Source organism: Archocentrus centrarchus, chromosome 13 (genome assembly GCF_007364275.1).
Source record: "Archocentrus centrarchus isolate MPI-CPG fArcCen1 chromosome 13, fArcCen1, whole genome shotgun sequence".
Lineage (NCBI taxonomy): Eukaryota > Metazoa > Chordata > Actinopteri > Cichliformes > Cichlidae > Archocentrus > Archocentrus centrarchus.
In genome coordinates, this window is record NC_044358.1 from 3,862,251 (window position 1) to 3,889,150 (window position 26,900).

General features: G+C 41.1%; 1 protein-coding gene across 1 annotated transcript in view; it reads left to right on the top strand.

Annotated features, from left to right (window-relative positions):
* The first annotated feature begins 206 nt into the window (after nt 1-206).
* Nucleotides 207-26,900, top strand: part of ulk2 (unc-51 like autophagy activating kinase 2) — a 47,693-nt gene continuing 20,999 nt past the window's right edge. The window contains exons 1-9 of the mRNA XM_030743851.1: nt 207-1,385; nt 6,743-6,835; nt 7,027-7,068; nt 20,226-20,258; nt 22,205-22,241; nt 25,578-25,751; nt 26,089-26,162; nt 26,304-26,405; nt 26,488-26,546. Coding sequence (XP_030599711.1) covers nt 1,296-1,385; nt 6,743-6,835; nt 7,027-7,068; nt 20,226-20,258; nt 22,205-22,241; nt 25,578-25,751; nt 26,089-26,162; nt 26,304-26,405; nt 26,488-26,546 — 704 coding nt within the window. The 5' untranslated portion in view covers nt 207-1,295. The remainder of the gene's footprint in view (nt 1,386-6,742; nt 6,836-7,026; nt 7,069-20,225; nt 20,259-22,204; nt 22,242-25,577; nt 25,752-26,088; nt 26,163-26,303; nt 26,406-26,487; nt 26,547-26,900) is intronic.

Here is a 26,900-nt window from a genome sequence, read left to right on the forward strand (position 1 = left end):
TTATTAGATAGCATTTTTACACCATACCTCCACCCACCCAGAATTCCTTCTGGGTGTAGGGATGTGTGTGCCAGCTCTAAAACAGTCGCCAAATACAGTTGACAAAATTTATAATTGTGTTTCAAACAAACAAACAAACAAACGGTCCTCAACACTTCAGCACCCGGACTAACTTTTGCAGCGGAAGGAAGGGTGTGTGCGGGCCTCCGCGGACGGATAGCCTATAAAACGGAACATGGCACCAGCTTTCTGCATTGTTTAATGCAGCGGCAGAGTAGTGATATCATCTGTGTTGAGAAGTGACAGCGCTTTGCAGGGCTTTAAATACTGTACAGTAGATATATAGATATATAGGCAGACTTATAGTAGTTGAGCCTGAAACCAGATCTAATCGAAGCCGACAGTTACTTCCAGTGCTAACGTTAGCTGTCCTGTCAGACTCGACGACGAAGGAAACAACCTAGTGTTTTTGTTATTTCACACGCATGAAATTTATACTAACCGGGGAGACGTCTGTGTTTTTCCGAGAGATCTTATGGACCTGGACTTCTTGTCGAAGAAGACCGATCATAGGGACTAACGTGTTCAGATGAACAACAGTTGTGTTGACATTTGTGTTGCCTCCTTGATGTTTTACGCTAACATGGTGTATTAGCTCCCTGATGCTGGTTAGCGTCATAGGTTGCCACAGCCTATATAGTTTAGTTTGGGTTTTATTATTCAGTAGCGGTCTAGGTGTCCTTACGTTTATATACTCGTTAGCATGTTTTTAGACGCTTTTTACATGACGCTAGGTATAGCCAAGGGGCTGTATCACTGTCAGGCTAACAGATAGCTCGGTGTCTGCAAGATTGGCATCATGTAGACTGTCGCTCTGAACGGGTTTGGTGACCAGGACACACAGTGTGTTAGTGAGCTTCCTTAGAGTGCATTGAAAAGCTGGAGTGCAGCTATCCTGCTAGGTGAAAGGGTGACAGCTGGCGCGGATATAGTTTAGCTCAGATTGAGCTAGCCATGCTCAAAGCCGTCTGTTGTGTGTGATATTACAAACATCCCAGCCTGCTCGAAGGGCATGTGAATGCATCATGTCCTGGCTGCATCTCTTATTTATGCAATAACGCACATCAGAGCAGCCTGTCATGAAATAATTCCGCAGTGCGAGAAGCAGCATCATCAGGACTGAGTGGATATTTTGCTCCAGGATTTTTTTAAATAATTTTTTTCCCTAAAGAGGACAGCGCCATCCAAGGATAACCATCAGTGCCCAGTATCAGCTGGACCATCACGCCTTCACAATGGAAACTGTGGGAGATTTTGAGTACAGCAGAAAAGATCTGGTTGGACACGGAGCGTTTGCCGTGGTGTTCAAAGGAAGACACAGGAAGGTAAATAAATTACTTGCATGCACTTTTGCGCCCCCCCCCCCCCCCCCCCTTTACTTTTTTATCTTGCAGAAAAAAAAAAGGAGAGCAAGCAGGCAGCTTCATTTGAAAATCTGGGTCAGTCAGTGGAATTGGAGAATGCCGCTCTGCAGCAGCGTATGTGGGCTGTCACCTTTTTTTTGCAGGGAGTGGTAATACTTCCAAGCATTTTAGAGACTAAACCCCTGCGTCCAGACTGATGTAATGTGAAGTCATGCTGTGACAGGTAATTTTTGGTGTTATTTCATCAGCCTGATGTGAGGTGTATAAGTGGATTTATGTCATTTTGTTCATTCATGATGGAGATGAGTCAGGCAGCTGTGAATGTCTTGCTGACGTACTAAGGTGGGGGGGTGGGGTGCAGTGTTTTTCCTTTTGCCTTTTTAAGCAGACAAGCTGTCCTTATGTAAGAGCTGCACAACATTCATTCATCATTAAGCTCAAAGTGGATTAAATTGCTACATTTGACCAGAGTGTGGCTTTCTGTGACAGAAAAAGTTTAGGATGGGGTGGCTTTATTTGTGTGTGACAGAGATGCAGGACATGACATCATGTTGCCCTCATTGCTACTGGTGTGAAACAGATGGTCCTGGATTCCTGAATGAAAGTTGCATCAGAGCATCCCCAGGCAGGACAGCCTCTATCTCTCTGAAAATCAATAACCAGCTCAGGAGCCTGGAAACACTAAAACATATGTGGCTCTGTAAACAATTGCTGCTCATCACTGGAGAGTGTGTATGTGTGTGGTTGCATGCCTCCCTGTCAGGTTAAAGCAGACCTGGCATGTGATCAGTGTGTTTATTTTAGTCCCATCATCTGCACCCTATTTATAGGATTGTATAGCCTCACAGGCACAGGACTGTTAGAGCCACCTGGATGCAAAAGACCTGATAGGTTGACTCATTCTTTAGGCAGTGTTGCACATGGTCTCGTGTTGCACAGAAATATCAATTTATTGTGCAAAGTTTCTTCAGAGATAAGAGGGACCAAGAGGGCAATTGGGGAGATGCCTCTTGGCGTTCATGGGTAATTTCCCATTTTAACTTTTAAGCAACAAATGTCAGAGATGTTGATGCAATTGCTTATACATCCTCAAATGTTTCACGAATGCAACAGCCTGACCCTCTGCAACTTTGAAAAAATATACTTAAACTGTACATATTTCAGAGGCTTTCAATCATTGTTATCTCATGGCTGAGATGATAGTGAGGATAATCAGGATTTTGAAATGATGGAAGCGTGTAACACTTTTGAACTTTCACACAATTTTATCCCTATGGAAAAGATGGATGTGACAACTGAAACATTGCCCATTGGTTTTGGACTCTGTATTTTAGAGCCTTAACATTTTGACTGCTGCCACATTGTTTTCTTGAGTCAGAAATGACCGTATTTGGACAGTAGCATGCTCTAAACATGCTTTTTAATGCTGTGAAGTTGTGGATTTTGGCACAGTTTTGGAGACAGCATCAGCTGGCTGATTATTATTTTATCTTTGATTCAGAGAGCATTCAGAGATATCTGTTGAACACCTTCATTAAGACATCAATCTAATGATTATTATACACAGAAATTTTCTTAAAATATTTCTTAAACAGATGTTCTTCTTATTAAATTTATTAAAATGTGTTATCACCTTAGAAGCAACCAAAATGTACAGTTCTTTCTGGTACTTAATACAAAACAAGTGTATTTGAAAGCGCACAAAAGCTCTTTTTACAGATAAACCTAAACCAGGGTTTTCCTGACCCAAAGTGGGTTTTTAGGGGATGACCTTGCAGTTAAGGATAATTGGTCTGTGTATAGATAAGCCAAAGACTTTGTTACCTTATTTAACAAAAGTTGTTTAATTTTCCTGATTTTTTTTTTGTTGTTTGTTTTGTTTTTTTGTTTTTGTTTTTGTTTTTGTTTTTTGTTTTGTTTTGGCCAGCTTACTGTCTTCAAATGGCTGAGCGACCCAATATTTTCAGGACAACCAAATTTGAACATTTGGAGTGCAATATTGGCTGAAATGAATGGCTCACATAAGATATGAACAGCGTTGCTCACAGTCCTCTGGTCCTAAGCTCAGACTGCCACTGTCACCTTCAGGTATGTGGTTACAGTGTTATTAACTATAATCTGTTTGTTGCTCACGAGCCTGTAATCAGCTGTGATTCATAAATGAGATGGACACACCTCTCGTAAGCCTCCAACATTACCTGATGGACCAGTGGGGGTCACTTGTCTTCTATGGTTATAGCGTCGGCAGCTCGGTTACACTTGGCTGGGCAGGCGGTCAGTGAGCTGGGTGTGAATGCAGCTGAGTTGGCTTTGTTACTGCATAGTAAACACACACATACCCATGTCACTGATGTGCTGTATCACTGGTGTGCTAGAATGTATGCCAGGCTCTAGGCAGACTGTACCCATAGAACAAGAACATCTCCTATTAACCTAAATTTCTTTGGAAAGCATGTCTCTTTCTTTTCTTTTTTTTTAATTCATAGAAGTTCTTTCCTTAGCTTCCAGTCTAACTTGCTCTGCTTATTCCGTTTATCCATGCTGTTTTTCTCAGGGCCACAGAAACAGTTTAGTGCACTTCCGGGTTTATTTTTGCCTGGTTAGTTTGATGGCTGTGAGTGTAACACATGTCCTTAAAGTCTTTTTGCTCACATGAGCTCAAGAAGTCTTTTTATACCCTATCCTTGAACTTCTGCCCTCGGGCAGATGATACAGGATATTAAAAATACACACCAGTAGACTTGTGAACAGCTTTTTTTCACAAAAGTCATCACCACCCTGAATGCTGCTGTGAGGTCATTCAGTTATTTGGGAATCACATTTATTTAATGTTTACCACACATGCTGCCAATTTGAAATTGGTGTGAGTTTTTATTCAATGTTTTAAGTCTAGTCTACTTATTTAATTTTATTTATTACCTATTTATGTTTTTATTACTCTTATGCTGTTTTACTCTGAGCTGTTTTTTAAGCAGTGTTGTAAAAAAGAAAATTTAATTGACTATTGTACTATTGTAGGGCTGCAACGATTCATCGATTAACTCGATTAAATCGATTCTAAAAATTTATCGACACAAATTTACTGTGTCGATGCTTCGTTTAAACTCTGCAGCGCTCAGCTGTCTCGGTGTAAGCGGCGCTCCTCACTAGCATTAGCAGCATTTGTGCTGACGTTTTTTTGTGGGTTTATTGGGGGCTGGCAAACCAACATAGAACTGCATTACCGCCACCTACTGGACTGGAGTGTGAATCACTCACGTATACACAAGCACACATTCTAAAAAGCTCTCCGTCGCTGCGATGGATTTCATTTAACACAGAGTGGATCATCACTAGAGTTGCCACCTGTCTCGTAAAATACAGAACCCCGTATGTTACAGGACTCCGTGGAATACGGCTCCGTAACATGCCGTGTTCCGTACTTTACGGGACGGGTGGCAACTGTCGCTGACATGCATTTCCACGCCTCCACTGCTCTCTGTGTGTCTGTGTGTGTTGTGCTCGCTGAGAATTTCAGCTGCTATTTTTGTCTTTACTTCAGCTGTAGCTACCAGAACTGGTTTGCTAGCGAGCGCGGGCCATTAGCACTAGCGATGGTTCGGTACCGGAAGGCCCGCCCCCCAGGACCGAGGGGCTCCTTCAAAATATTTTTTATACTTTAATCCCTTATTAGTGACTAAATATAGACCTGCAGTAGAAACGTATTTTCGAGAATGCTTGTGAATACAAAGCATTACACCATTACTCACACATGCGCCATGGCTCCCGCAGCCACTAGTTTTTCAAAACACTCATAGCAGGCAGCGGTTTTAACTGCGCAAGCGCAAAGAGGCGAAGCTGTGACGGTGAGCTCAATTAGTGAAAAAGGAAACGTTTTTCCAGCGTCCAAAACAGCAGCTTTTTCTTTTAGTAACAATCATTAAATCTGTGAAACAGCTGGAGGTCCTTCATCAAGCACCTGATCAGCAAGTGTTAAGGTGAAGAAAAGAGAACTTTGTAGCTGCTCCATTCACCGCTGTTTGTTCACAGGCGAAAAACTGCAGTACGGAAGTTAAAATATGCAGATAAACTGTTAATAAAAAAAAGTATTTCTTATCCGATTACTCGATTAATCGCTGGAATAATCGATAGAATACTCGATTATTAAAATAATCGTTTTATGCAGCCCTATACTATTGTACAATAAGAAATAAAAGAACCGTCATCCAGGAGCTCGTCTGGAAACCTCAGCACAGGAGGAAAAACTAGACCCCTCTTCTTTAGCTTTTAGCACAAATGGAGTGGCACTCTCTCAAGCCATCTGAGTGCCCTGTCATTCAGCGCAGATCAGCCTAGCTGTCAGAAAGCCAATTGACCTGATGTCACTGGGACAGCTAAAATTTCCTTCGTCCTTCACGACAGCTCTTGCACTGCAGTGCCAACAGCAATTTAGATCAAAGGCCTTGGCTTTTTGCATATGCTATTAAAATCAAAAAACATATCTAATTCTGAGGTATAAATCTTCATCGATGATAAGATGTAGCCCTAACAATACATTTTGTAGAAAATAAAAACAGAGTTTTTGATGTATAGCACAACATTTAGTCAGAAAGCCAAAGGGGTTAAGGTTACTTGTCATCACTGATGAGGTCTTAGAAATCAGGGGGTTAAATTTGGCTGATCTTGCCTCTTAAGGTTAATGGGCAGATTAGATTACTGTGTGTAAATCACTAATGCCTCTGTGATTCATGCTGGCTCATCTCCAGGGTGTCAGACCAGTGACCCTTCAGTTTGAATTTCTCTGTGCTGCTCATCACCAGTCTGCCAGTCGGAAGGTCGGTGGTTCAATCCCCGGCACCTCCAGTCTACATGTCGAAGTATCCTTGGGTAATATACTGAAGCCCAAGTTGCCCCCTGATGTATCCATTGGTGGATGTGGATGTGTGTGAATGTTAGACAAGGTCTTTGGGTATTGAAAAAAAGTGCTTGTGTGTGAGATTGAGGGAAAAGCTCTATAGAAGTAGCAGTTCTTTTATCATACATGAAATTTAGGTCAGACACAGAAGTTGTTGATTAAGGTTCACAGGGAAATCAGTACGCAGCACATATAAGTGCTCAGAAGACTTCTAGGGCATTTTCTAAAAATGGCAGCAAAGGTATGAAAAAGACCTTGAAGGGGAAGTTGGATTGATTGGCCAACTTCCATTGGCAGTGCAAGTCTGTCACCTTCGCCTGCATCATCTAAATGGGTGGCTGCAGCAACGATGAAACCCGACTGGATTTTACAGGAACATCATTAAGTTATGCGATCATGTTTCCTTGTCTGTCCTGTTGTGTAGAAAACTGACTGGGAGGTGGCCATCAAGAGCATTAACAAGAAGAACCTGTCCAAGTCCCAGATCCTCCTTGGCAAGGAAATCAAAATCTTGAAGGTGAGCATGACCCTTAATTCCCCCTCCCTTTTCTTTTCACTGCACTCAAAGAATGATCTGACACTGGACTAGAGAATGGACCTTTGACAGAATATGGCCCCAGATAGAAACATGAATAGAAGTGACAGTGACTGCTTGGGGATAGTTAATGTTCCTGCTAATGCATCTTGTTGTTCTGCTTTTTCACTCAGGAGCTGCAGCATGAAAATATTGTGGCACTTTACGATGTCCAGGTAGGTTTTAAATCTTTACTGCAGTGAAATGAGCTTAAAGAGGAATAAAAAAAGTCTGTCTTTAGTGTCTGATTTTATTTTAATATGCAGCTTCTCTGACTACTGATTGCACTCTTGATTCTTGCTGTGTTAGAGGACGGTCTTGTCTGGTCCAGTATCTGTTTTTGTTTTGTTTTTGTTTTTTTTTTCTTTTTAAAACAAAAACCCCAGAAATTTTCAAATTAAACCTTGATCCAAAAATCTGTGTCAAGAGGATCACTGTTCCTCTTGGCTAGTCTTCAGTTTTGTGCAGAGTAAGAATATTTTCAGTTAGCTGAATCTGGGATATGCCATTGCTATGGGTCAGTGCACAGACTGTATATAAAGGATGCATGAGGCCGTAGTAAAGCTGCCTCTGGGTGGACTATTATTTTGATGCCTGCTCTTTGGCATTTTGGCCATCCATTTAAACAGGTGTGACTGATGATATTGTGGAGCTGGGGGGTTATCAGTTTGCAATAACTTAACTTGCCTAACATGGTTATCATAATTTTTGTAAATGGAAAAACAAGCTTAATTATATCATGTAACATTTCCGCGTTAAAATCTCACAATGCTAGACTAAAACTATGTATTATATTGATGCTTTCCATATTGTAAAAGTTTGTTTTTTGGATTGTTTCCTTTTTAATTTGGTTATCTTTTACTCATGCTAGCCACCAGTACTAACACTTGGCTTAGCTAGCTCTTAAGGTTATTGTTTTAGATTCTTTTGAAGCAGATACCAGTGCTGCACTGCCTCATAATTAAATTAAATGTGTAATGTTAGCTTACAGTAGCTATATGGGTATTATACTCATTAATTGCTAACTTACTAATTGATGTTTGTTAGCATGTTATGGACATAATATAAATGTATATTAAAAAATATTACATAAATAAAACTTAAATACATCCTTAAAATTGAGTCACATCTGCAGTTGTTGTTGTTATGATTATGAGAGCTGTAGCAGCAGAATTTGTTTAGAATAAATTTAAAGCAAAATGGATTCACTGGAAAATTCGAACATCTCCGTAGAACAGTGACCCCTCATGGCTTTTGAAGTTACTGCAGCAGGAGTGTGAGGCATTTTCTAGTAAATTAACATTTTTAATTTTAAATGTTGTAATTGTTTCAAAAATACTAATAATTTATATTCAGTTCATATTCAGTTAAAAAAACATTTTCAGCATAGCTTGCATAGCTCTAAAAGCCACGTCATTTAAAGGGCATCTTATCATAGTTGGCAAAAGGAAGTCTGTTAACCTAAAATCAACCTTAACAAACAAATCAAAATAAATTACAAAGATAAAAAAAACAAAACAAAAAATTGTCTTAGATTTGTATGTCAAAGGTAATTAAAGACTAAATACTAAATAAAATGTTCAGATTTCAAATTGGGTAGCAGCCTTCTTAAGTTTGAAATGGTTTCATCTGGATGTGTTTTAGCACTAAGTGCTGAGCAAGTTGAACCTTTACCTGCCCCTCAAAGCGACCTCGCCCTTAATTATATGTAACTTTACTTAATTTGGTAAATGACTGTATTTTGCTGTGTAAGATCAGGGTTACTGTGCCATCAAAGAACACACTTGGCTCAAGAGTTCATTCATTCTGTAATTATGGCAACATTTTATATCCGTTTCAAATAAGAAACTGTAAAGATGTTATTCAATCCACATATAACATTTAGTCATGGACACTTGGTAGGATAATGAGCTGGTGAAACTAATCTCTGGTGCCCATCTCTGTGATGATGGTGTAGATCTTTTGATCATTTATGCCAACAACATGGGACTCCCTTTGTGGCTTCTTTGCAGCAACATCCATGTTTGAAGGGTGCATATACACACACACACACACACACACACACACACACACACACACACACACACACACACACACACACACACACACACACACAGAGTCCTGTTATCACACCGCTATCTTAATCACTTTATTTGGGATTTCTTGGTATTAAGAGCTGAGCAGCAGCTGTTCAATCTGATTAATTCTGACTAGCTGTGCCAAAGTTATCTCACTGAAACATTAAAGGAAACCTATATGGTAAATGGACTAGCTCTTATATAGCGCTTTTCTACTCAGTCAGAGCACTCAAAGCGCTTACACAACATGTTTACATTCACCCATGCACTCACATTCATACAAGCACTTCGATGTTTACTAAGCGAAGTGCTTTCAATTAGCTAACATTCACACACATTCATACTCCGACAGGATGGTCGGAGAGCAACTTGGGGTTAAGTATCTTGCCCAAGGATACATTGGCATGTAGCCTGGAGTAGCCAGGAATCGAACAGCTGACCTTCCGATCAGTAGGTGACCTGCTCTACCTACTGAGCTACAGCCACTATATCAAAGCATATAAGTTTTTTTGTTTTGTTTTATTAAATTACCAACTTACCGCTTATCTGGGGCTGAGTTAGCAGCTTGAGCAGACAAATCCAGGCCTCCCTTTCCCCAGCCACCTCCTCCAGCTTATCTGGATGAACACCGAGGTGTTCCCAGACCAGCCGAGAATTATCTCTTCAGTGTGTCCTGGGACCAACCCTTTGATATTATTGCCACATTGTTATTATTTTCATTGCTGTATTCAGTTGATCCCAATGTTTTCCCACACATAGGCTTTGCTTAGGTGGGCACAAATTACACTGCTTAAAAAAAAAAAAAAACGAACTAAAGGAACACTTTGAAGGTGTTCGGGATGAAAGGATGCCACATTGTTTGATGGAAATGAAAATTATCAGCCTACAGAGGAATTTGAATTGAATTCAAAGACAGTCTGAAGTGAAACAGTGATGCGGTAGGCTAGTCCATTTGGCTGAAATTTCATTGCAGCAGCTCCAAGTGGTACTCCATATTTTGTTTTGCCCCACGGGCTTGTATGCATGCCTGACAACATTGGGGCATGGCCCTAATGAGATGACAGATGGTGTCCTGGGGGATCTCCTCCCGGATCTGGACCAGGGCATCACCTGAGCTTCTGGAAAGTGATGGCAGTGAGCACAGGACCCACTAGAGGTTGTCGGGCCCTCAGACCAGCTTCATGAAATCTGTTTCTGATTATTTGATCAAAGACATTCACACCAGTGACCTGCTGGAGGTTATTTTGTAGCTCTGGCAGTGCTCATCCTATTCCTCCTTGCACAAAGGAGCAGATACCAGTCCTGCTGATGGGTTAAGGACCTTCTGCAGCCCTGTGTAGCTCTCCTAGAGTAACTGCCTGTCTGCTGGAATCTTCTCCATGCTCTTGAGACTGTGCTGGAAGACACAGCAAACCTTCTGGTATTGGCATGTAATTATGTGCCATCCTGGAGGAGTTGGACTTCCTGAGCAGGTGTCACCTCATGCTACCAGTAGTGACAGTGACCCAATCAGATTCAAAACTTGTGAAAAAAACAGTCAGAAAAGATGAGGAGGGGAAAAAAATATCAGTGGTCTCCACCTATTAAACTGTTCCTGTTTTGGGGTTTGTCACTGTTGCACCTGTTGATTTCAATTGCACCAAATCATCTGAGTAACAACCCCCTCTGCCGCTTAAGTGACCAGATCAATGTCCCAGAAGTTTAACTGACTTGATGTTATACTCTGATTTTAAAAAATGTTCCTTTTTAAATTTTTTTTCTTTTGGAGAATGTATATATATTTTTCATACATTCACATATACATTTGCAGGTGTACATGCCCCAGTGTATGCCCCCTGCCACAGACACAGTCCAATTCTGTTGGCAACACTCGGTCTGTGGATAAATTTGTGTTTCTAGACATGGATGAACTAAAGCAAAACACCTAATGAGAGATTGAAAAGCCAAATTCTGAACATGGCTGCTTTAGTCTGAATTCAGCTGTTGGCATTAACAATGCAACTAAATCCAGTTTAAGTTGACTAATTAAGCCTGTGAACCTCTTTAAATTTGAGAGAAGTGCATTAATATTATATGATGGTGTAAAAACCATTAACTCTGACAGCCAGAATAAAAGCTTGAATAGTTTGAGCAGTATTGAATATAATGCAGTGCTCATTTGACTAATAACCCACAGTGTTTTGGAGTTACAGTTAGGTCTGTCATTGTGGGCTTTTCTATGGCTTGCATGCATGCTGAGCTGGATGTGAAACTGCTATTTTGTGCACTTCTAAGAATAGATTACAGCACCACAACACGACTCTTGTAACACTTTGCAGCTTTTGGAAACTTTGTAGACTAGTGTTTGAGCTGAATCTGAAAAGTCATCCCACAATGCACTGCTGATACCCACCTGAGCTGCACAGATTCACATTAGTGGAGGAAAAAAACAAAGCTCAGATCGTTTGTCCTCTGACTGGGAGCTAGGATTCATGGTACATACACCACCTTCTGACATAATTTCTAGTATAATTTTAAAAAGTCTGCTTTGCATGCTGGAGTCGAAGTATTCAGCTGTATGTTTCAAAGCTGGCTGTCTTTAGCATTTAGATGTAGTTCAGCTGTTGTGGTGTATTAATGATGGTATTAGTTTCCTACATTGAGAATGTTGTTCATTGCTGACTGATGGTGGGTGTTGTGAGAGGCTGTGGCTGCATTTGTGTAGCGTACACAGCCTAAACAAATGATTGATTTTGAATTTTGTTTAAATTAAAAAAAAAAAAAAATTGCAATCATGAATAAATTATAGGATTTACTCCAACTTTTTAATGTTTTTCACAAGGTGAGCATACAGTAAAATGGTAAAAGTGTTCTGAAAAAGTCTCCATTCTTCAAACTGTTGTTGTTTTTATATCCGCTCATTTATCCATAGCTGCAAACAGTAAAAATTTTCTCTTTAAATGTCCAGAGTTGGCTGTGCCAACCCCTCACATGTGAGTGAGCGAGGCAAACACGTTTGAAGTGATGGTGAAGCACTTCCCACGTAGCAGCGGTACTTCTTGTGTTTGCGTAAGCCTCCCTCTGGGATCCTGCTGATCAGCCTTTCCACCCTTTCACTCCTCCCACCATGTCCTCATCCCTCCATCACTCATCCACCGTCCTGCTGATGTAATACATCTCTTCCACATGCAAATGGCTGGAGAACGCATTAGTCAGGGTGCATTGGCTCAGGTGGTTTCCAGCAGAGATGAGGTGTTTTTAAAGTTTTGGAGTTTCATATTCAGTCAAATTAAATCAGGTGTTTGAGGGAGAAATGGTTTCCGCAAACACTTGCAGCTCCCAGTTGACTCCTCCCAGCTGTGTAAGAGACTCAAATAAAAACGATGGTACAAAAAAGTTGTGGATGGTAGAAGTCAGTGCGAATGTATGAGGTTGTGGCACTGAAATTTGACCTCAGGGTCCAAATAGTATCCTACAAAACTGATTGTTTAAAGGAAAAGTTTAGCCTTGTTTTCATGTTTGCTTTGTTGCTGAGTGTTTGATTATTACTGCGTTCATATTTCAGTAGTCAGCCTGAAGGTCACCCAGCAGGTGGTTAGCATAGCTGGACTTAGACTGAAATGAGTGAAGTAGGATTTGGGTGGACCGTAACAATCCACCTGTATGCAATTCTAAAGCTCACTAATCAACATAGAAACATCTGCAGTTTATTTTCATTTCCTTGGGATAGAGAGAGGCTAGCTTTACTCTGTCTTGGCCTAAACATAAGTTAAGCTAGCTAGCTGCTAGAAGTAACTTTATGTTAAAGGACAGACCTGAGTAATATTTGACCTTCTTTGATATTAAAGTAACTTTGTAACTAATTTCAAAATGCTAAACTTAGTGTATATATAAATCTTGACAATTCTAAAATACAGTATAAATTGTATGTTATATCATTGTATTTGGAAAATGTTTAGGCTATATATTGGGCTAGAATTCAATTGGATGCTTGTAAAAGACAATATTTATATTATCAGTGTAAAGGTCTTCTGATTTAAAGAGAACAAAGTATGTAAAAGAAATGTAGAAATCAATGTTGGATTTAAGCTTGGTGCCAAACCCAATACAAATTAAGGAACATGGTGCTTTTGGCATGAAACACAGTAAGATGCTGCATTTTAGTCCCTCCAAGCATGCTTTGTCAGTTTTATTGTTGGTGTTCCTTCCTGCACTCTTTGTTTTATGGCTTAGTTTACCTGCATTCTGTCACCTCTTCCTCTTCTGTCAGAGACATTCACTAAGCTTGGTCTGTTACAGCTCCAGGCACAGTGTCTCCCTTTCTCGTCTTACCAGCTGGATCTCTTTCCATTCCCTGTAGTGTTCCCTATAGTATGGACAGACCAATGCTCTCTGGTCTGTGCAGTGGTGTGCAAACTAAATCCTCTCTTGGCGCTTAAAAATACTGTCTGATGTATTGCAAGCCTGGCAGCTGCCACGTCCCATTCATTAGGTCTGATATATGTAGCTCACTTTTTCCTCTGGTTTCACTGTTTACGTTTTCTTGCAGCCCCCAGTTGACCTGTTCCCAGCTGTATTCATGAGTTTGCCACACAAAATGTAACCTGAACCAGCTTTTGCAACTGTCCTGGCCTCCTTATTAGAAACAGCACGAGCACAGATTTCTCTTCGGTGCTGTACTATTCAGACTTGACACCTTGAACTTTATCCCACACCCTTTTTCTGAACTAACTGAACACGCAAACAGATCATGGGTTCTTCCACGGTGATCCAGATACCCACAAAGCAAACTGGTAATGGCTGTTTTTACCATACTATGACAGTTTGCTCCAGTAGGCCAGAAATGCAGAAAATTATAAAACAGTAATGACAGTGCACAGTGACTTCCTGCTTTACAAATGGTGTCCTTTGGAAAATGCTGGAAAATAGATGATTGGTGAAAATTTAGATGCAGAGATCGAGCAATGGTTATGTACTGTCTATAGGCGGTTCATCAGTCAAAATAAAATGTATAGTTGACTCTCTGTTCACATATAGATCAGATGGCATTGTGTTGGCGTGAACACTGAATAAAGACTGAGCAGAACTGCTTATGTCCTTTTGTATGTTTGGTTTTGGTTCACAATGGAGGTGTTCATTCACCCAGCATCCACACTCTGACATGTGAATACATTAACATCCACAGTACCACCTCAGCAATTCTTGTGCTAGTTGCTGATTGCACAAAGCAGTTCTTTCAGGTTTAACCCTGCTGATTTTCACTCTGTTTAGAGTCTACAGCAAGACTAAGTTTTGCTTAAGTGTCATTTCATTGTATGATATGCAATGAAACCACATCAGATAAAAGATTGACAAATGAAAAAACATTATCTTTATCAAGCCTCCACATCCATGAGATTCTGCTAGCCTTTCTGAATGCAGTAGGCCTCAGGCTGCTTGTGTGTGAATCACAGACGTACCAGCAGCCTCTCAGAATAGCTGCATTGACAAAAGGCTGCGGGGCTGGAAGTGGGAGTCTGCACCTTTGATAGATTGCAGGTCCTTGGGACCAGAGCTGTAGTTTGGAGGAGCCCTGCTCATTTGCTGTGTTTAATGACAGCCTCAAGCACACAGCTGAGTGGCTCCCAGTCCTCGTTCTCTGTGCTGTTAATGTTAAGCAATCTGCAGCAGTGTGCAGTAGACGGGTCTAATTATAGGGTGTCCTGGGTCGGGGTACTTCTTTCTCCTCTCTAGCACTACTGCTACTACAGCTTTGTTGTCTGAATTATTACTAATTGGTTGCATATATAATGGGGGATTTTTGAATGGATTTAATTGGTTTGAGCAAAAAAAATAAATCATTGAGTATGTATTCCTTTGAGGTGGTCAGAAATGAAGATTCCTTCCTGTCAAATGATGGAGAATCAGCAATGAAATCATTAAGGTTCCTCTCACATGGTGTTAATGTAACTAGAAGTACATAAGTGGTTTTTGTCTTGGAACCTATATCTGCAAAATGTTGTCATTCATCAAAAAGAACATCTCTACTAAGGTTCCGCCTGGTTACGTGAACTTTTCTTAATCATATCCAGCGCCTCTCATTAGTAGTCACCTTTTTAGACTTGCATTTGGTTAGGGGTTTTTTTTGTTTTGTTTTGCTCTGCTGTTGTGAAGCACTTTGTGATATTTGTCTTGAGTGGTTCTATATAAATAAAATTTTACTTAGTTTACACAGCAGCCATGGAAATGGAAAACCATATTACAAAATTACAAAGCAGTGATTAAAAGTTCTTAAAAACTAGTAAGACTGTGGGATTTTTTTTTTTTGTTTGTTTTTTTTTTTTGTTTTTTTGTTTTTTGTAAGTTATGTCATTTAAATGTTTAATGAGCAGGAAGTTTGTGTTTTGTTTTTTTTTTTTTTTTTTGTTTGTTTGTTTTTTAACTGGAAAGTTTTTAAAAGTCTGCATGCCAAAGCATCCTTGGGCGAGATACTGATCCCCAAGTTGCTCTCCGTTGCATTAATTGGAGTATGAATATTAGCTAGAAAACACTTAGGCATAGAAGAAAGTGCTTGGGTGAATGAGTGAATAAGGCATGCTGTATAAAGCGCTTTGAGTGCTCGAATAGAAAGCGCTACATCAGAATCTGTCCATTTACCAATCAGTCCTTTTTTTTTTTTTTTTTTTTTTTTTTTTTTTTTTTTTTAAAGCTCATTCATCTCATTGATTTGATTTGCTTTTCTAAAGCTTTTTCATTTTTAACTCTTTTTAACTGTCACCCTATCATCAGCTTTACAGCCGTATGTCTTGGACACTAGGGTGATGTGAGGAGCAAAGCTGTCAGTTGATCACCACCTGGTGATGAGTCTGATCAGGTGGCGGGGGGAAGATGCTGGACCCAAATGTTATAATTGGAGTGTGCTGGGAATGTCTGCCAGAGGTCCCAGTCCGCAAGATTTTCAATTCCCACGTCCGGCAGAAATCATTTCATTCCAAGGGAGGCTCTGGACACTGAGTCTGAGTGAACCATGTTCCACACCTCCATTGCTAAACTGGCTGCAAGGTTGTTGGTGCCTGCCATGGCGATAATCCCAGAACCAGATGATGAACACTGGAGTTGAAGGGATCCATCAGGCTGAAGGAGTATTATTTGGCTTGGTTAGCCTGTGGGACTCCAGAGGCAGCTGACAGGTACTGGCAGACCAAGCAGATTATCGATCTGGTAGCGACTGACGCAAAAAAAACCTTGGGTGTGGGAGTTTGAGACCATGGATGAATTTTCAAAGCGATTCTGGCAAACTTGCAAATCTGACCTTCCTCATTCCCACTGTAATGGAAGACTGGGAGTGAGTTCACTAATGTAGTTACAAAACTATTTGGTGGCTGGGCCCCTGGGGGTGGGCAATGATCGCCCTGAATTTCTCAAGGCTCTAGATGTTGTGGGGCTGTCTTGGTTGACACGTCTCTGCAGTGTTGCGTGGAGGTATAGGGTGGGACCTCTGGCATGTAATTTGAACTTGTTTCCGGTGAGTGCTGGGCTCTTCCAGGGCTGCCCTTTTTCACTGATTCTGTACATAGTTTTAATGGACACATAGGTGTAGCCAGGTAGTGGAGGGTCTCCGCTTTGGTGGGTTCAGGATTTCATCTTTGCTTTTTGCGCATGATGTGGTTTTGTTTTACTCAGGTGGTGACCTCCAGCTTGCACTGGAGTGGTTCCCAGTGGGAACGAGACTCAGCATCTCCACCCCTGAGAACCATGGTCTCGGACTTGGAGTGCCCACTCTGAATCCTGGAAGACTTGTTGCTCCAAGTGGAGGAGTTAAAGTATCTCGGGGGTCTTGTTCAGGAGTGAGGGGAGAGCAGAGCCTGAGATAGACAGATGGTTTGGGCCGATCTGCTGTGGTGAAGAGAGCTGAGCATAAAAGCGAAGCTGTCAGTTTACCAGTCAATCTACATTCAGACACTCACCTATGACCACGAGCTTCGAGTAGTCGGGATACAAGCGGTGGAAATGAGTTTCCTTCGATGAGTGTGTGGGCTTTCCCTTAGAGATGGGGTGTGGAGCTTGGACATGTGAGAAGAAGTAGAGCCGCTGCTCCTCCACATCGAAAGGAGGCAGTTGACGTGGTTCAGGCATCTTCTAGGTGAGGTGTTTTGGGCATGGCCTACCAGGAGGAGGCCCCGGGACAGACCCAGGACTCACTGGAGAGATATCTCAGCTGGCTTGGGAACGACTTGGTGTCCTATTGGATGAGCTGGAAGAGGTGGCTGGGGAGAAGGAAGTCTGGGCATCTCTGCTTATACTTCTACCCCTGCAACCCAAAACCATCTTTTTTTTTTTTTTTTTTTTTCTGGCAGAAGAAACAAGAGGTCCCAGAAAAAAATGTGCTCAGGCACAGAAATGACAGTCATTGCTCTCATCACATTAGCGTAATATCCAACTAAGTAATTTCTGCCTTCTGAAGAAAATGTGCATGGTGTTATTGAAAATTACAGAACAGGCTAGAAATTGGACTTGGCGTGAAATTATGTATCACCATAGCTTGTTTTGCAAACCTGTGAAAACACGATTAAAGTGGTGCAGATTACAGTTCACGTGATGTTAAACAGAGGAAGGAGAGGGTGGAGGTTTGTTTTTCATGTGGTTTGGTTAATGAGCCAGTCCTCACAAAAGCTGCTTCTAAGAACATGTCCTTGTCTAAAGAGGGTCCCTCCCAGCCTGATGTGTAAATACATCAGGTCTGAGGAGAGAGAGAGAGGGACAGAGCTCACTGAGTTTTCCTAGAAAATTCACCTATGTCTACATTCCTTTGACAGAGCTCTGCTTTCCAGACATTTAACTGGGTGGAACAGAAGCTCAGAGGAAATCACTGACTGCTCACTGAAGCAAACAAACACATGCCCAGTCATCTGCTTAGAACATGTACATGTGTCTGTTTAATCACCACATAAGCATGAGCACACACACTCACATGATGTTCAGTACACATGTTACATAAGTAGTTGACTGAAGGACCCTAATACAAGTCTGTGAAACCGTCAGTACTGTGTGCTTCGCTATCTTTGCCCGTGATAAAAGTGTATTGGTGTGGTTTTTTTTGTCTTCTGTGAACAGAACTGTTACAGACACGTGCGCATTGATGCATGAGTGAATCAGTGTATCTGTGTAATGACGTACTGTACAATTTCTCTTCCTGCAAAACGATAAACATCCTCTCACTGAGCAGCTGTGACAGTCAACAAGTGATCCTGACTTTATGTCTTAAGCACATGGTGTTTTTGTGCTTTCTTTTTTTTTTCTTTGTTGTTGTCACTTACACAAGTCATCTGTGTGCTGCTGTTAGGTCAGACATGGGCTTTTCTCTGAGCTGCGTTTACTCAGAATTCCCCTGGATTATGCTCATCTTTGTGTGACAAAACCACACTAGCTCTTCAGTCTCTTGCCCTCCCAGTGCTCCCCCATCCTCTTCAATTTGACCTTTTCCCATCCCCCATATAGTTGCATAACATTGCACTCCTGGAATTGGCATGATGTAATAACTGAACAGCTAACCAGGCAGTGTGTTGTTTTCGACTCACATTGACTCATTGCAGTCCAAAGTATTTTTGTATTTGTGTGTACATACCTTCCACTTTTCAGCAGCTGTGTACTGTGTTGTCAGTTTTCATGCGAGCAGCCTGCCAGTTCAGTTGTTTGTGAAATTGCTTCTAAGTGCTACATGAGCGTGACATGGTTATGATGAGAAGCTATTTATGCCATAGTTGTTTTTGAATAATTTGTGCTGGAAGGCAGTGTTTGAGTCCAGCCCAGGCTGCCCATCATAATCCAAAGTCCATCAGTTTTTATATCAGATGCAGCCAGTGTGTGAATGCTAGCTTCTATAAATCATTTGTAAACAGAGGTTGTCACTTTCATAACTCTGAGCTGCTACTTCTTCTAAGCTCTCACAAACACAAGGCTGGCCTGTGTGCATTCATCACCACCTGCCTCTTGAAATTCAGCTTGTTTCTAACCAGGCAGCACACCAAAACCGAGGCAGCTGCTGCAGCCAAAGACGGTAACATGTGAAAGTGCCCAGAACACCATGAATAAAATGGGTATTTCCTCAGGCAGCAGCTTCTCTCGGAAGTAACCTCACTCCCTGCTATTTGTTGACTGCTTTGTGGATGCTCAAACTAGTGATTGTGTAAGAGTGTTATTCAGTGACGGCAGCTTTATAACTAACTTGTACGTCAGTGTGTGTCTGTGTGCTCAGTGACGTGACACTGACTCATCAGACACCCTCATTGACTGTGCCATCCCTAACAACCCCCCCCCCCCTTTTTTTTTTTTTTTTTTTTCCAAGGTTCTGAACACATTATGTAATCCTCCCGACCCTCCTCCTCAACACACTCACCAAGAATGGATTCTGCCCCCCCCCCCAACACCTGCCCCAGTTGGTGAAGTCATTGTGTAGGGTTGGAAAAGACTACTTAAGAGCTACTTAGGAGGCACAGGAAAAACAAGCCCATTAGGCCAGGGTCACACACAACAGCTGACTTACATGGTGTCACGGTGCTGCAGCCAGTGATCATGTCATGTGTGTACTGGATCCTTTTGTTGTTGTGTGGTGTCAGCTGGAAATGCTGACTGAATCTCACTGGCAGCAGTTTACAGTGCTAGACAATATTTTGTTTTGCACACCAAAGTTAAGTTTTTTTTGTTTTGTTTTTTTTTGTTTTGTTTTTTGACTCTGATACGGGGAGTCTTTTATATATTCACATCCTTGAAAACCAACAAAAACTAGCATGCATTTGATCAAAGGAAAAACTGATGCAGAATCTTTTAGTTTTACATTGGATTTTAACATTGGGTGCCTAAAAAAGAAACATGTAATCAAACAAATGTAATAACTTAAAGTGTTTCACTTGTTCAGCTCGTGTCTATCTACTTATGTCTGCTAATTATTTTTCATAATTACCCCCTTACTTTCATTGGACTTTTGTGTATGAGGTCAGCAACTTGGCAACTCATGCCAAAATTTTCACAGCAGTCGGCAGCGATTGTCAGAATTTTCTCAGACTTTGTTTCAGTGGGCGTCCGTGTACACTTTTCCATTCAGAAATACATTTTTAGACTGTTCTAACGCCACATACATGCATAATGAGTAATAAAAGTACATGCTCAGAAAAGGCCAGGCGCTGGTAGTATGTGCTTTGGATTTTCTCCAGTGGCTGTTTGGTCATGGCTGTGTTTGGCCGACAGCTGCTTCGGGGTAACTGGCTGCTCTAACTGATTCTGTGTCTCCTCTTTTCCAGGAAACGCCCAACTTTGTTTTCCTGGTCATGGAGGTAAGTATAGAAACGTGACGCTGTAGATATTTATGAACTCACATACTCTTTGTATGTGTAATGCCCAACTTTAGTCAGCATGTTATTTCCCTTTGTGCTGGCATAGACTTCATCTGTGTTCTGTTGTTGCTCCTGTTGTGTCCTTTCCTCTTATCTTTATATTTTTTATTTTGTGTTGTTTCCACATTTTTTATTTTATTTTTTTTCTTGACCTGCTGACAACCTCAACACCCTCTCCAGCTTTCTACACGTTTCGCAACAGTCAGCTGGCTGCAGGATAGAAAACAAACCACCTCGTTTTTCACTGAAAACGAGTCTCTTGTTTCTAAGAATCATATTCCCCGAAAACCTTGGCTCAGCCTTGCTTTGGTCAGTTTATAGACACACCATTACTAGGTAATTGATTTTCAGTGCTACAGGGTTAGGTTACATTACTTTGAGGGTGTTGACATAACACATGATGTAAACATCATTTGATTATCACTTTACATCCATGAGAAATCAACTCCAAGACAAAACTGCTTGTGTTGGGAACTCTGCCATCATTAGCACGTGGTTGCCACTTCAACTTAAACTGATCCCCTGTGGAGCCTAAACGTTTGAGCACTGTATGTTTTTAAGATGTTTTTCTTCTTTCTTTTTGTTTTGTTCACAATTATTTAATTAATTTATTATTTCAACATAAAACATAAGTAAAAGAAAAAGAACGGTTAAAGAAGTTTAATAACTCGAAAGTGGCAGATAAAACGTTATCACCAGTTGTCACCACTTGAGGAGTTTCGCTGATATTTCAGGCTAATTATGGCTGGCTAAGTCATCCATCTCTCTCTTGCATTAGTGCTTTGTGGTTGATTTTCTAGTTGAAATTCACCTTTCCATTCAGGAAAGGAAACTCAGGAAACAGTTGCTGGCAGTGCTGGATGTTTCCACAATCAGTTAACGTTCATGTTTGTTTGTTTTTTTGTTTGTTATATAATTGAATTTAGCATATTTGATGGCCCTGTTAAATGAGCCAAACTGCATGATAGATTGCACAACACTGAGGTTTGGTGGTTTCAGTAAACCTGTAGATTATTTTCACTTCAGTGGTTTGTGGTGTGATGTGGGAGACATATTTGAAGGGCTTTTCTCAGCATTTGTGATTATGAAAGTTTTTTGTTGGACCTTAGTAGGGTTAAGCTTTAGAATAACCTACTTTGAGCAGAAGCTGAACTGTCTAGTGTCAAGTTCTGAACTCAGATCAGTCTCTGCAGGGAAGGACTGACGTCCAGCAGCCAAAACACATGATGAAGTTTGTTTATATGCTGTCTGTTTTATGTAGTGATGTAAAATGCTCATAGGTTCTGTAAATGTGTAATCTTGACAATATGCACGTGAACAAATGGCATGAGTCATATCAACCCAGGTAAACACCTGTGGGGTATTTTGGGCTAATGTCTCTGTGAAGACCCACTGAGCTTGACATAAAGTCAGCCCCTGTTCATCTTCTGTGGGAGACAAATTGCTTTAACGGGCTGCAGTTGGCTTCCACTGTTGCATCAAAATACAGCTTTTGGAAGGATTGTCATCCTTCCACTAGAGATCAGAGTAGTGAAACTTCTTGCTCATCAGCCATCAGCTCATACAGATGAAACCGAAGCAGATCCTAGTTCAGTTTTTCCTCAGCTATTCTCATTCAGTCCCCACATCACTTTCCTTTGACTCACTGCTGCAACCTCATCTGCCCATTCTTATGCCCCTCACGAGAACCAAGTGCACTCAAGTTGAGGTTGTCAGCACTGGTAAGGTTTGAGCCATTCAGGGGGTTAATTGATAAGCCTGCCATAATCTGGACTAGGATTTAAATAATTGCGTGCACAGACACATGAATATGCTGCCAAAACGACTCAGCTTGTTGAAGCTGAATGTAATTGTTGCTGATAGTGTTTCTGTCTTCCCACACACAGTACTGTAATGGAGGTGATCTTGCTGACTATCTGCAAGGTAAGCATCAGTGTTTGTTACGTACACACACACAACACACACACACACACACACACACACACACACACACACACACACACACACACACACACACACACACAGAGACAGACAGATTTGTCATCAAAACAAAGTAATGCTGCAGCGCAGGCAAAGCCACGTGTCTGCTGATATTATGACTATGCATGCATGCGATGGTGTGCCATGTAGGTGTGATGGGTAATGTTCAGATGTCTTGAGTTTTGTCTGTGGGAGAGTGTGTGTGTGTGTGTGTGTGTGTGGCGGGGGTCATGTTTGGATTGCCAGTTACAATGTGAGTATAGGACGTGTCACTCTGGCAGCTGGAATCTGAAGTTGCATGTGAGCAGAAACCAGATCGTCAGGTTTCACGTTTGTTTTTGCAGTTTGGACGGCACACGTTACGGCCTAAGTTAACAGCCTAGGATTTATGACCCCAATCCAAAATCTGGGACGCTGTATAAAGTGTAAAAACAACATGCGTTTACTTTCAAATCATTTCAAACCCATGTTTAATTGAAAATGCTACAGTGAGCAGTGTTGCTTGTATGATATTCAAATAAACAGTTATTTGAGATCAGTTTCAGCTTTTGGTGTCCAGTTCACTGTTTTCAGTTAAATTTGAATCCTTTTCAAAAAGCACATCCAGTAAGTTTTACTCCTGCAGCAAAACACTGATTAAAGTTTTATGGAAATATTCATAAAGAAACACAATAGTTGAGGAAAAATGCAAAAGTTATCTTCAGAATTGCTTTTAAAGATTCATGTTTGATTTTGGAAATAGAAATTTGACACACTCTAGGTTTCTATCAGAGCTGTTTTGAGTCGCATCATGTGGCGGTTTGTGCGATAACTGCCTGATACGTTTGCATTAAGACAAGTGTTTGAGCATCATTTCAGAACAGACCACCTTCCATATTAATGGGCCTGAAAATGGACATTCAGACTAAAACACAATCCCAGTTTTTAATCCGAAACTGCATCTGCAGCACTTCCAATCTTAAAAAGCTAGTTCATATGCTTTTAGTTTGGACATAGTAAGTGGAAAATCATTTATTTTGTTCCCCCCGGCTAATTTATAGTTTTCATGTACAGAGCAAAGGACAAACTGTCAAAATTTTCTTTGTGGGGTCTCTGAGCAGCTTTCCTGAAGCACCCAGCCTCATCTCACACCATTTGAACTGTGACCTCACCTCATTTGACGTAGATGTTACTGCCCAACACTCGTGCTTTCTGTGCGAATAGTTCCACAGGGTTAAAATCAGGTCAGCTTCTGGAATCAATTCTTCTGAGTAAATGGCAGTTCGCCAGTACCTTGATTAGATAAGCATGTGTTTACACCTGTGTTCCATTTTAAAAAAGCACTGATTGTGCTGCTGGAACTGTGCTCTTATCAGTGTACCTTTGCATCATGGACCTGCCCCGAGTGGTGAGCAGGTCACGGTCAGACCCTTCTGTGACAAGGTGACACAGGAGCCATGCTTGAGAAACACTGCTGGCAGCGAAATGAAACCTTTGTGGTCAGTGTTCCATTGCTCTGTGGACCTTATGTTATTGTGCTCTTATTATTGGAGTGCTCCTGTGTTGCTGTGAATGCTGCATAGGTAACGGCCATCTTAATTACATAAGAGGATCTCCAGTGAATGATTATACGCTTTTACACAACTTTTTCATGTTAGAAGTCGATCCACTGTGGTGGCCAGGCAGAAGATGAATGTTGCTAAGCTTACTAGCTTGATCTATGCCTACAGTGCGATCAAAATATCTTGATAGAGAGAGGGTGAGGGTGAGTGAGGGAGGGGAATCCTTAGTCTCACACTGGATTAGCCCTGTTTCACTACCCCCAGGGAATAGGAGCTTTACTGCCTCAGTTTACCCCGGGATTATTAATGTATTTGCTAATAATCAAATAAAGTGAGTGAGCAATTTTTAGGAACTTTTTTGACTTGGTGACCTTAATGGTGATTAACATTCTTCATCAGCAGTTGGAAGTATCTGAATAAAACTTTAAAGGGCACCTTTGTACTGTTACAGTGGTGGATAGTTAAAGCAAGGCCAAAGTTTCATGCAGTGAGGTCAGTGTAAGTAATCTGAGCCGAAACTCACACTGACAGACTGTTTCATTGAGTTATTTCTATTATTTCTATCTTGGGTCTGTAATGGCTGTATAATGTCAGAGAGAATTGATATCCCTTATATGGTCATTAGGCACACAGCTGAAGCTAAGAGTGCATAAGCCCTGCCCACCTGCTGTTCAAATTAGCATACTAGTCCCCCTTAAGACAAGGACATGCAGTTTAGTGAACAGAGTTGCTTAAGTAAGGAGGTTTCTTCACCCCAAGTGGTGCAAAAAGAGTTTTCAGCTGTTTTGGTGTGGACAACATTTTTGAATTAAATCCTGCATCTTCCTTTTTCCTGTGTGATAACAAGCCAGCCAGCATTGTGGGGGGAAAACAGTCCATTATGGTTGTCACTAAGGATGTTCCTGGTGACTAATTTCTTCGTCGACTAAACAAGGAAAAAAAAAAATTAGACTAATCGACTAGTCTAACAATAAGAAACACTCGGATATCAGAAAGCATTAATCGCGCTCTTCTATAATGAATCACACTTTAAATGCTGCTTAACTGTGCGGTACCACACATCGTGCATTATGAACACTGCACACTATGCTTTAAACAAAGAACGAAGAAAAAAAATTCAAATAAATTAATAACTATATGAAAACACTGCAAAAAGTGTTGACACATCACTAAAATATGAGGAAATAACATTTGAAAAATGAATAGTACTGAATAAATTGCGACTGAAAAGTGTGGCACATTGTGCCATGCATTATGAGCGATGCTTGTTGGTCTACAATTCATAATCCCCATCTCAATAAGTTAAAATGTAAAATGATGATAAAACAATACATTACAAACATGCATCCCTCCATCTTCTTCCACTTATCCGGGGCCGGGTCGCGGGACCACCACCTGAGTAGTGAGGCCCAGCCCTCCCTCTCCCCCAGCCACCTCCTCCAGCTTATCCCGATTCAGACTTCAGCGCTGGGTATTTGTAGAGCTGATGTTGTTGCCAGGGTTTATGCCTGTACAGGTGCACTGCATGTCTTATTACCTTTCGGTCAAACAAAATGCTGGGTATTTTTTTTCCCCCCTGGGTCCTGCTCTTTGCTGTGGTCTTTTTTTGTTAGTTTGTTATTTTAGTTAGCTTTGTAAGCCCACAGTACAGTTTCAGTTATCATTTTTCCTTTTAATTATCATTTTTATTTGTTTCAGTTAACCTTGGTGTGTGTCTGTTTTATTTATTTATTTAAAGCCAAGGGGACATTGAGAGAGGATACACTGAGGGTTTTCCTGCAGCAGATTGCTGCTGCCATGCGCATCCTGAACAGCAAAGGCATCATCCACCGCGATCTGAAACCACAGAACATCCTGCTGTCATACGTGGGTCGCAAGAGGTCCAACATCAGTGGCATCCGCATCAAAATAGGTAATGGGAGAAGAAAAGTTGGAGCACATCACTGCATGTCAGTTATTTTAATGGGTAACCTAATTTTCTTATAACTAAATGAAGTACAAACTTATCTATGCATTGTTTTGCCTTTAGTTTGCTGTGGTCGGTGGCTAAGTTAAAAATTCTTATAAAATAATACAGCCATCCGAGGCGGAGTATTGTAAATGTATTTCTGACAATCTGAGCTCTGTTTTGAGTGCAGGACTATTTTGTCTGTCATTGTTGGTCTCTCAGGGACTCTCCAAAGTCCATCAATAGTGGTTTGTGTTACACATGTGTACTGACCAGTTTGTTTCATGTCTCTGTCCTGCAGCTGACTTTGGCTTTGCGCGGTACCTCCAGAGCAACATGATGGCAGCTACACTGTGTGGGTCACCCATGTACATGGTCAGTGCGTTTTATTCTATATGTTTAGCTGCAGAAGTTGGCAGGTTTAAAAAAAATAAATAAATAAATAATCATGTTTGCTCATCAGTTCGTAAATATAAAACTCCCGATTCTTTGCTTGTTACCTCTTCTCTCTCTCAGGCCCCCGAAGTCATCATGTCCCAGAACTATGATGCCAAGGCCGATCTGTGGAGCATAGGGACTGTTATCTACCAGTGTCTCGTTGGCAAGCCACCATTCCAGGTTAACAGTGTGCACAGTAAACCAGCAACACATGGGTCTGTTGATGTTTCTATACATCTTATTTCTTTATTCATATTTTCAGGCCAACAGTCCTCAAGACTTGCGGATGTTTTATGAGAAGAACAAGAATCTGCAACCCATGTAAGTCACCTTTACGCTAGCGCTTTGAAGGCATGAGCTACATAATTCAGTTAAACTGGTCTGTTAAAGCTTCATTTGAACACGTCGTCTTTACAGCAATAATGCATATTTAACCGTACATCAAATGATACCTAATGCATAAAGTTAGATTATTTTCTGAAGTTGGTGGCTCTTCATTTCTAGTTGCCTTGCAAACTAGGCTTTGAGAGCAATCCAGTGGAAACTGTTTGTTTGTTTGTTTTTTTTCCCCCAATTTTTGAAAAGTAACACGTTCAGATGGAAATGTTTTAAAGACGATTGCTGTTCACACGGCTATGCAAGAGACATTGAAAGCTGTGGTTTCTGTCCTAGGCA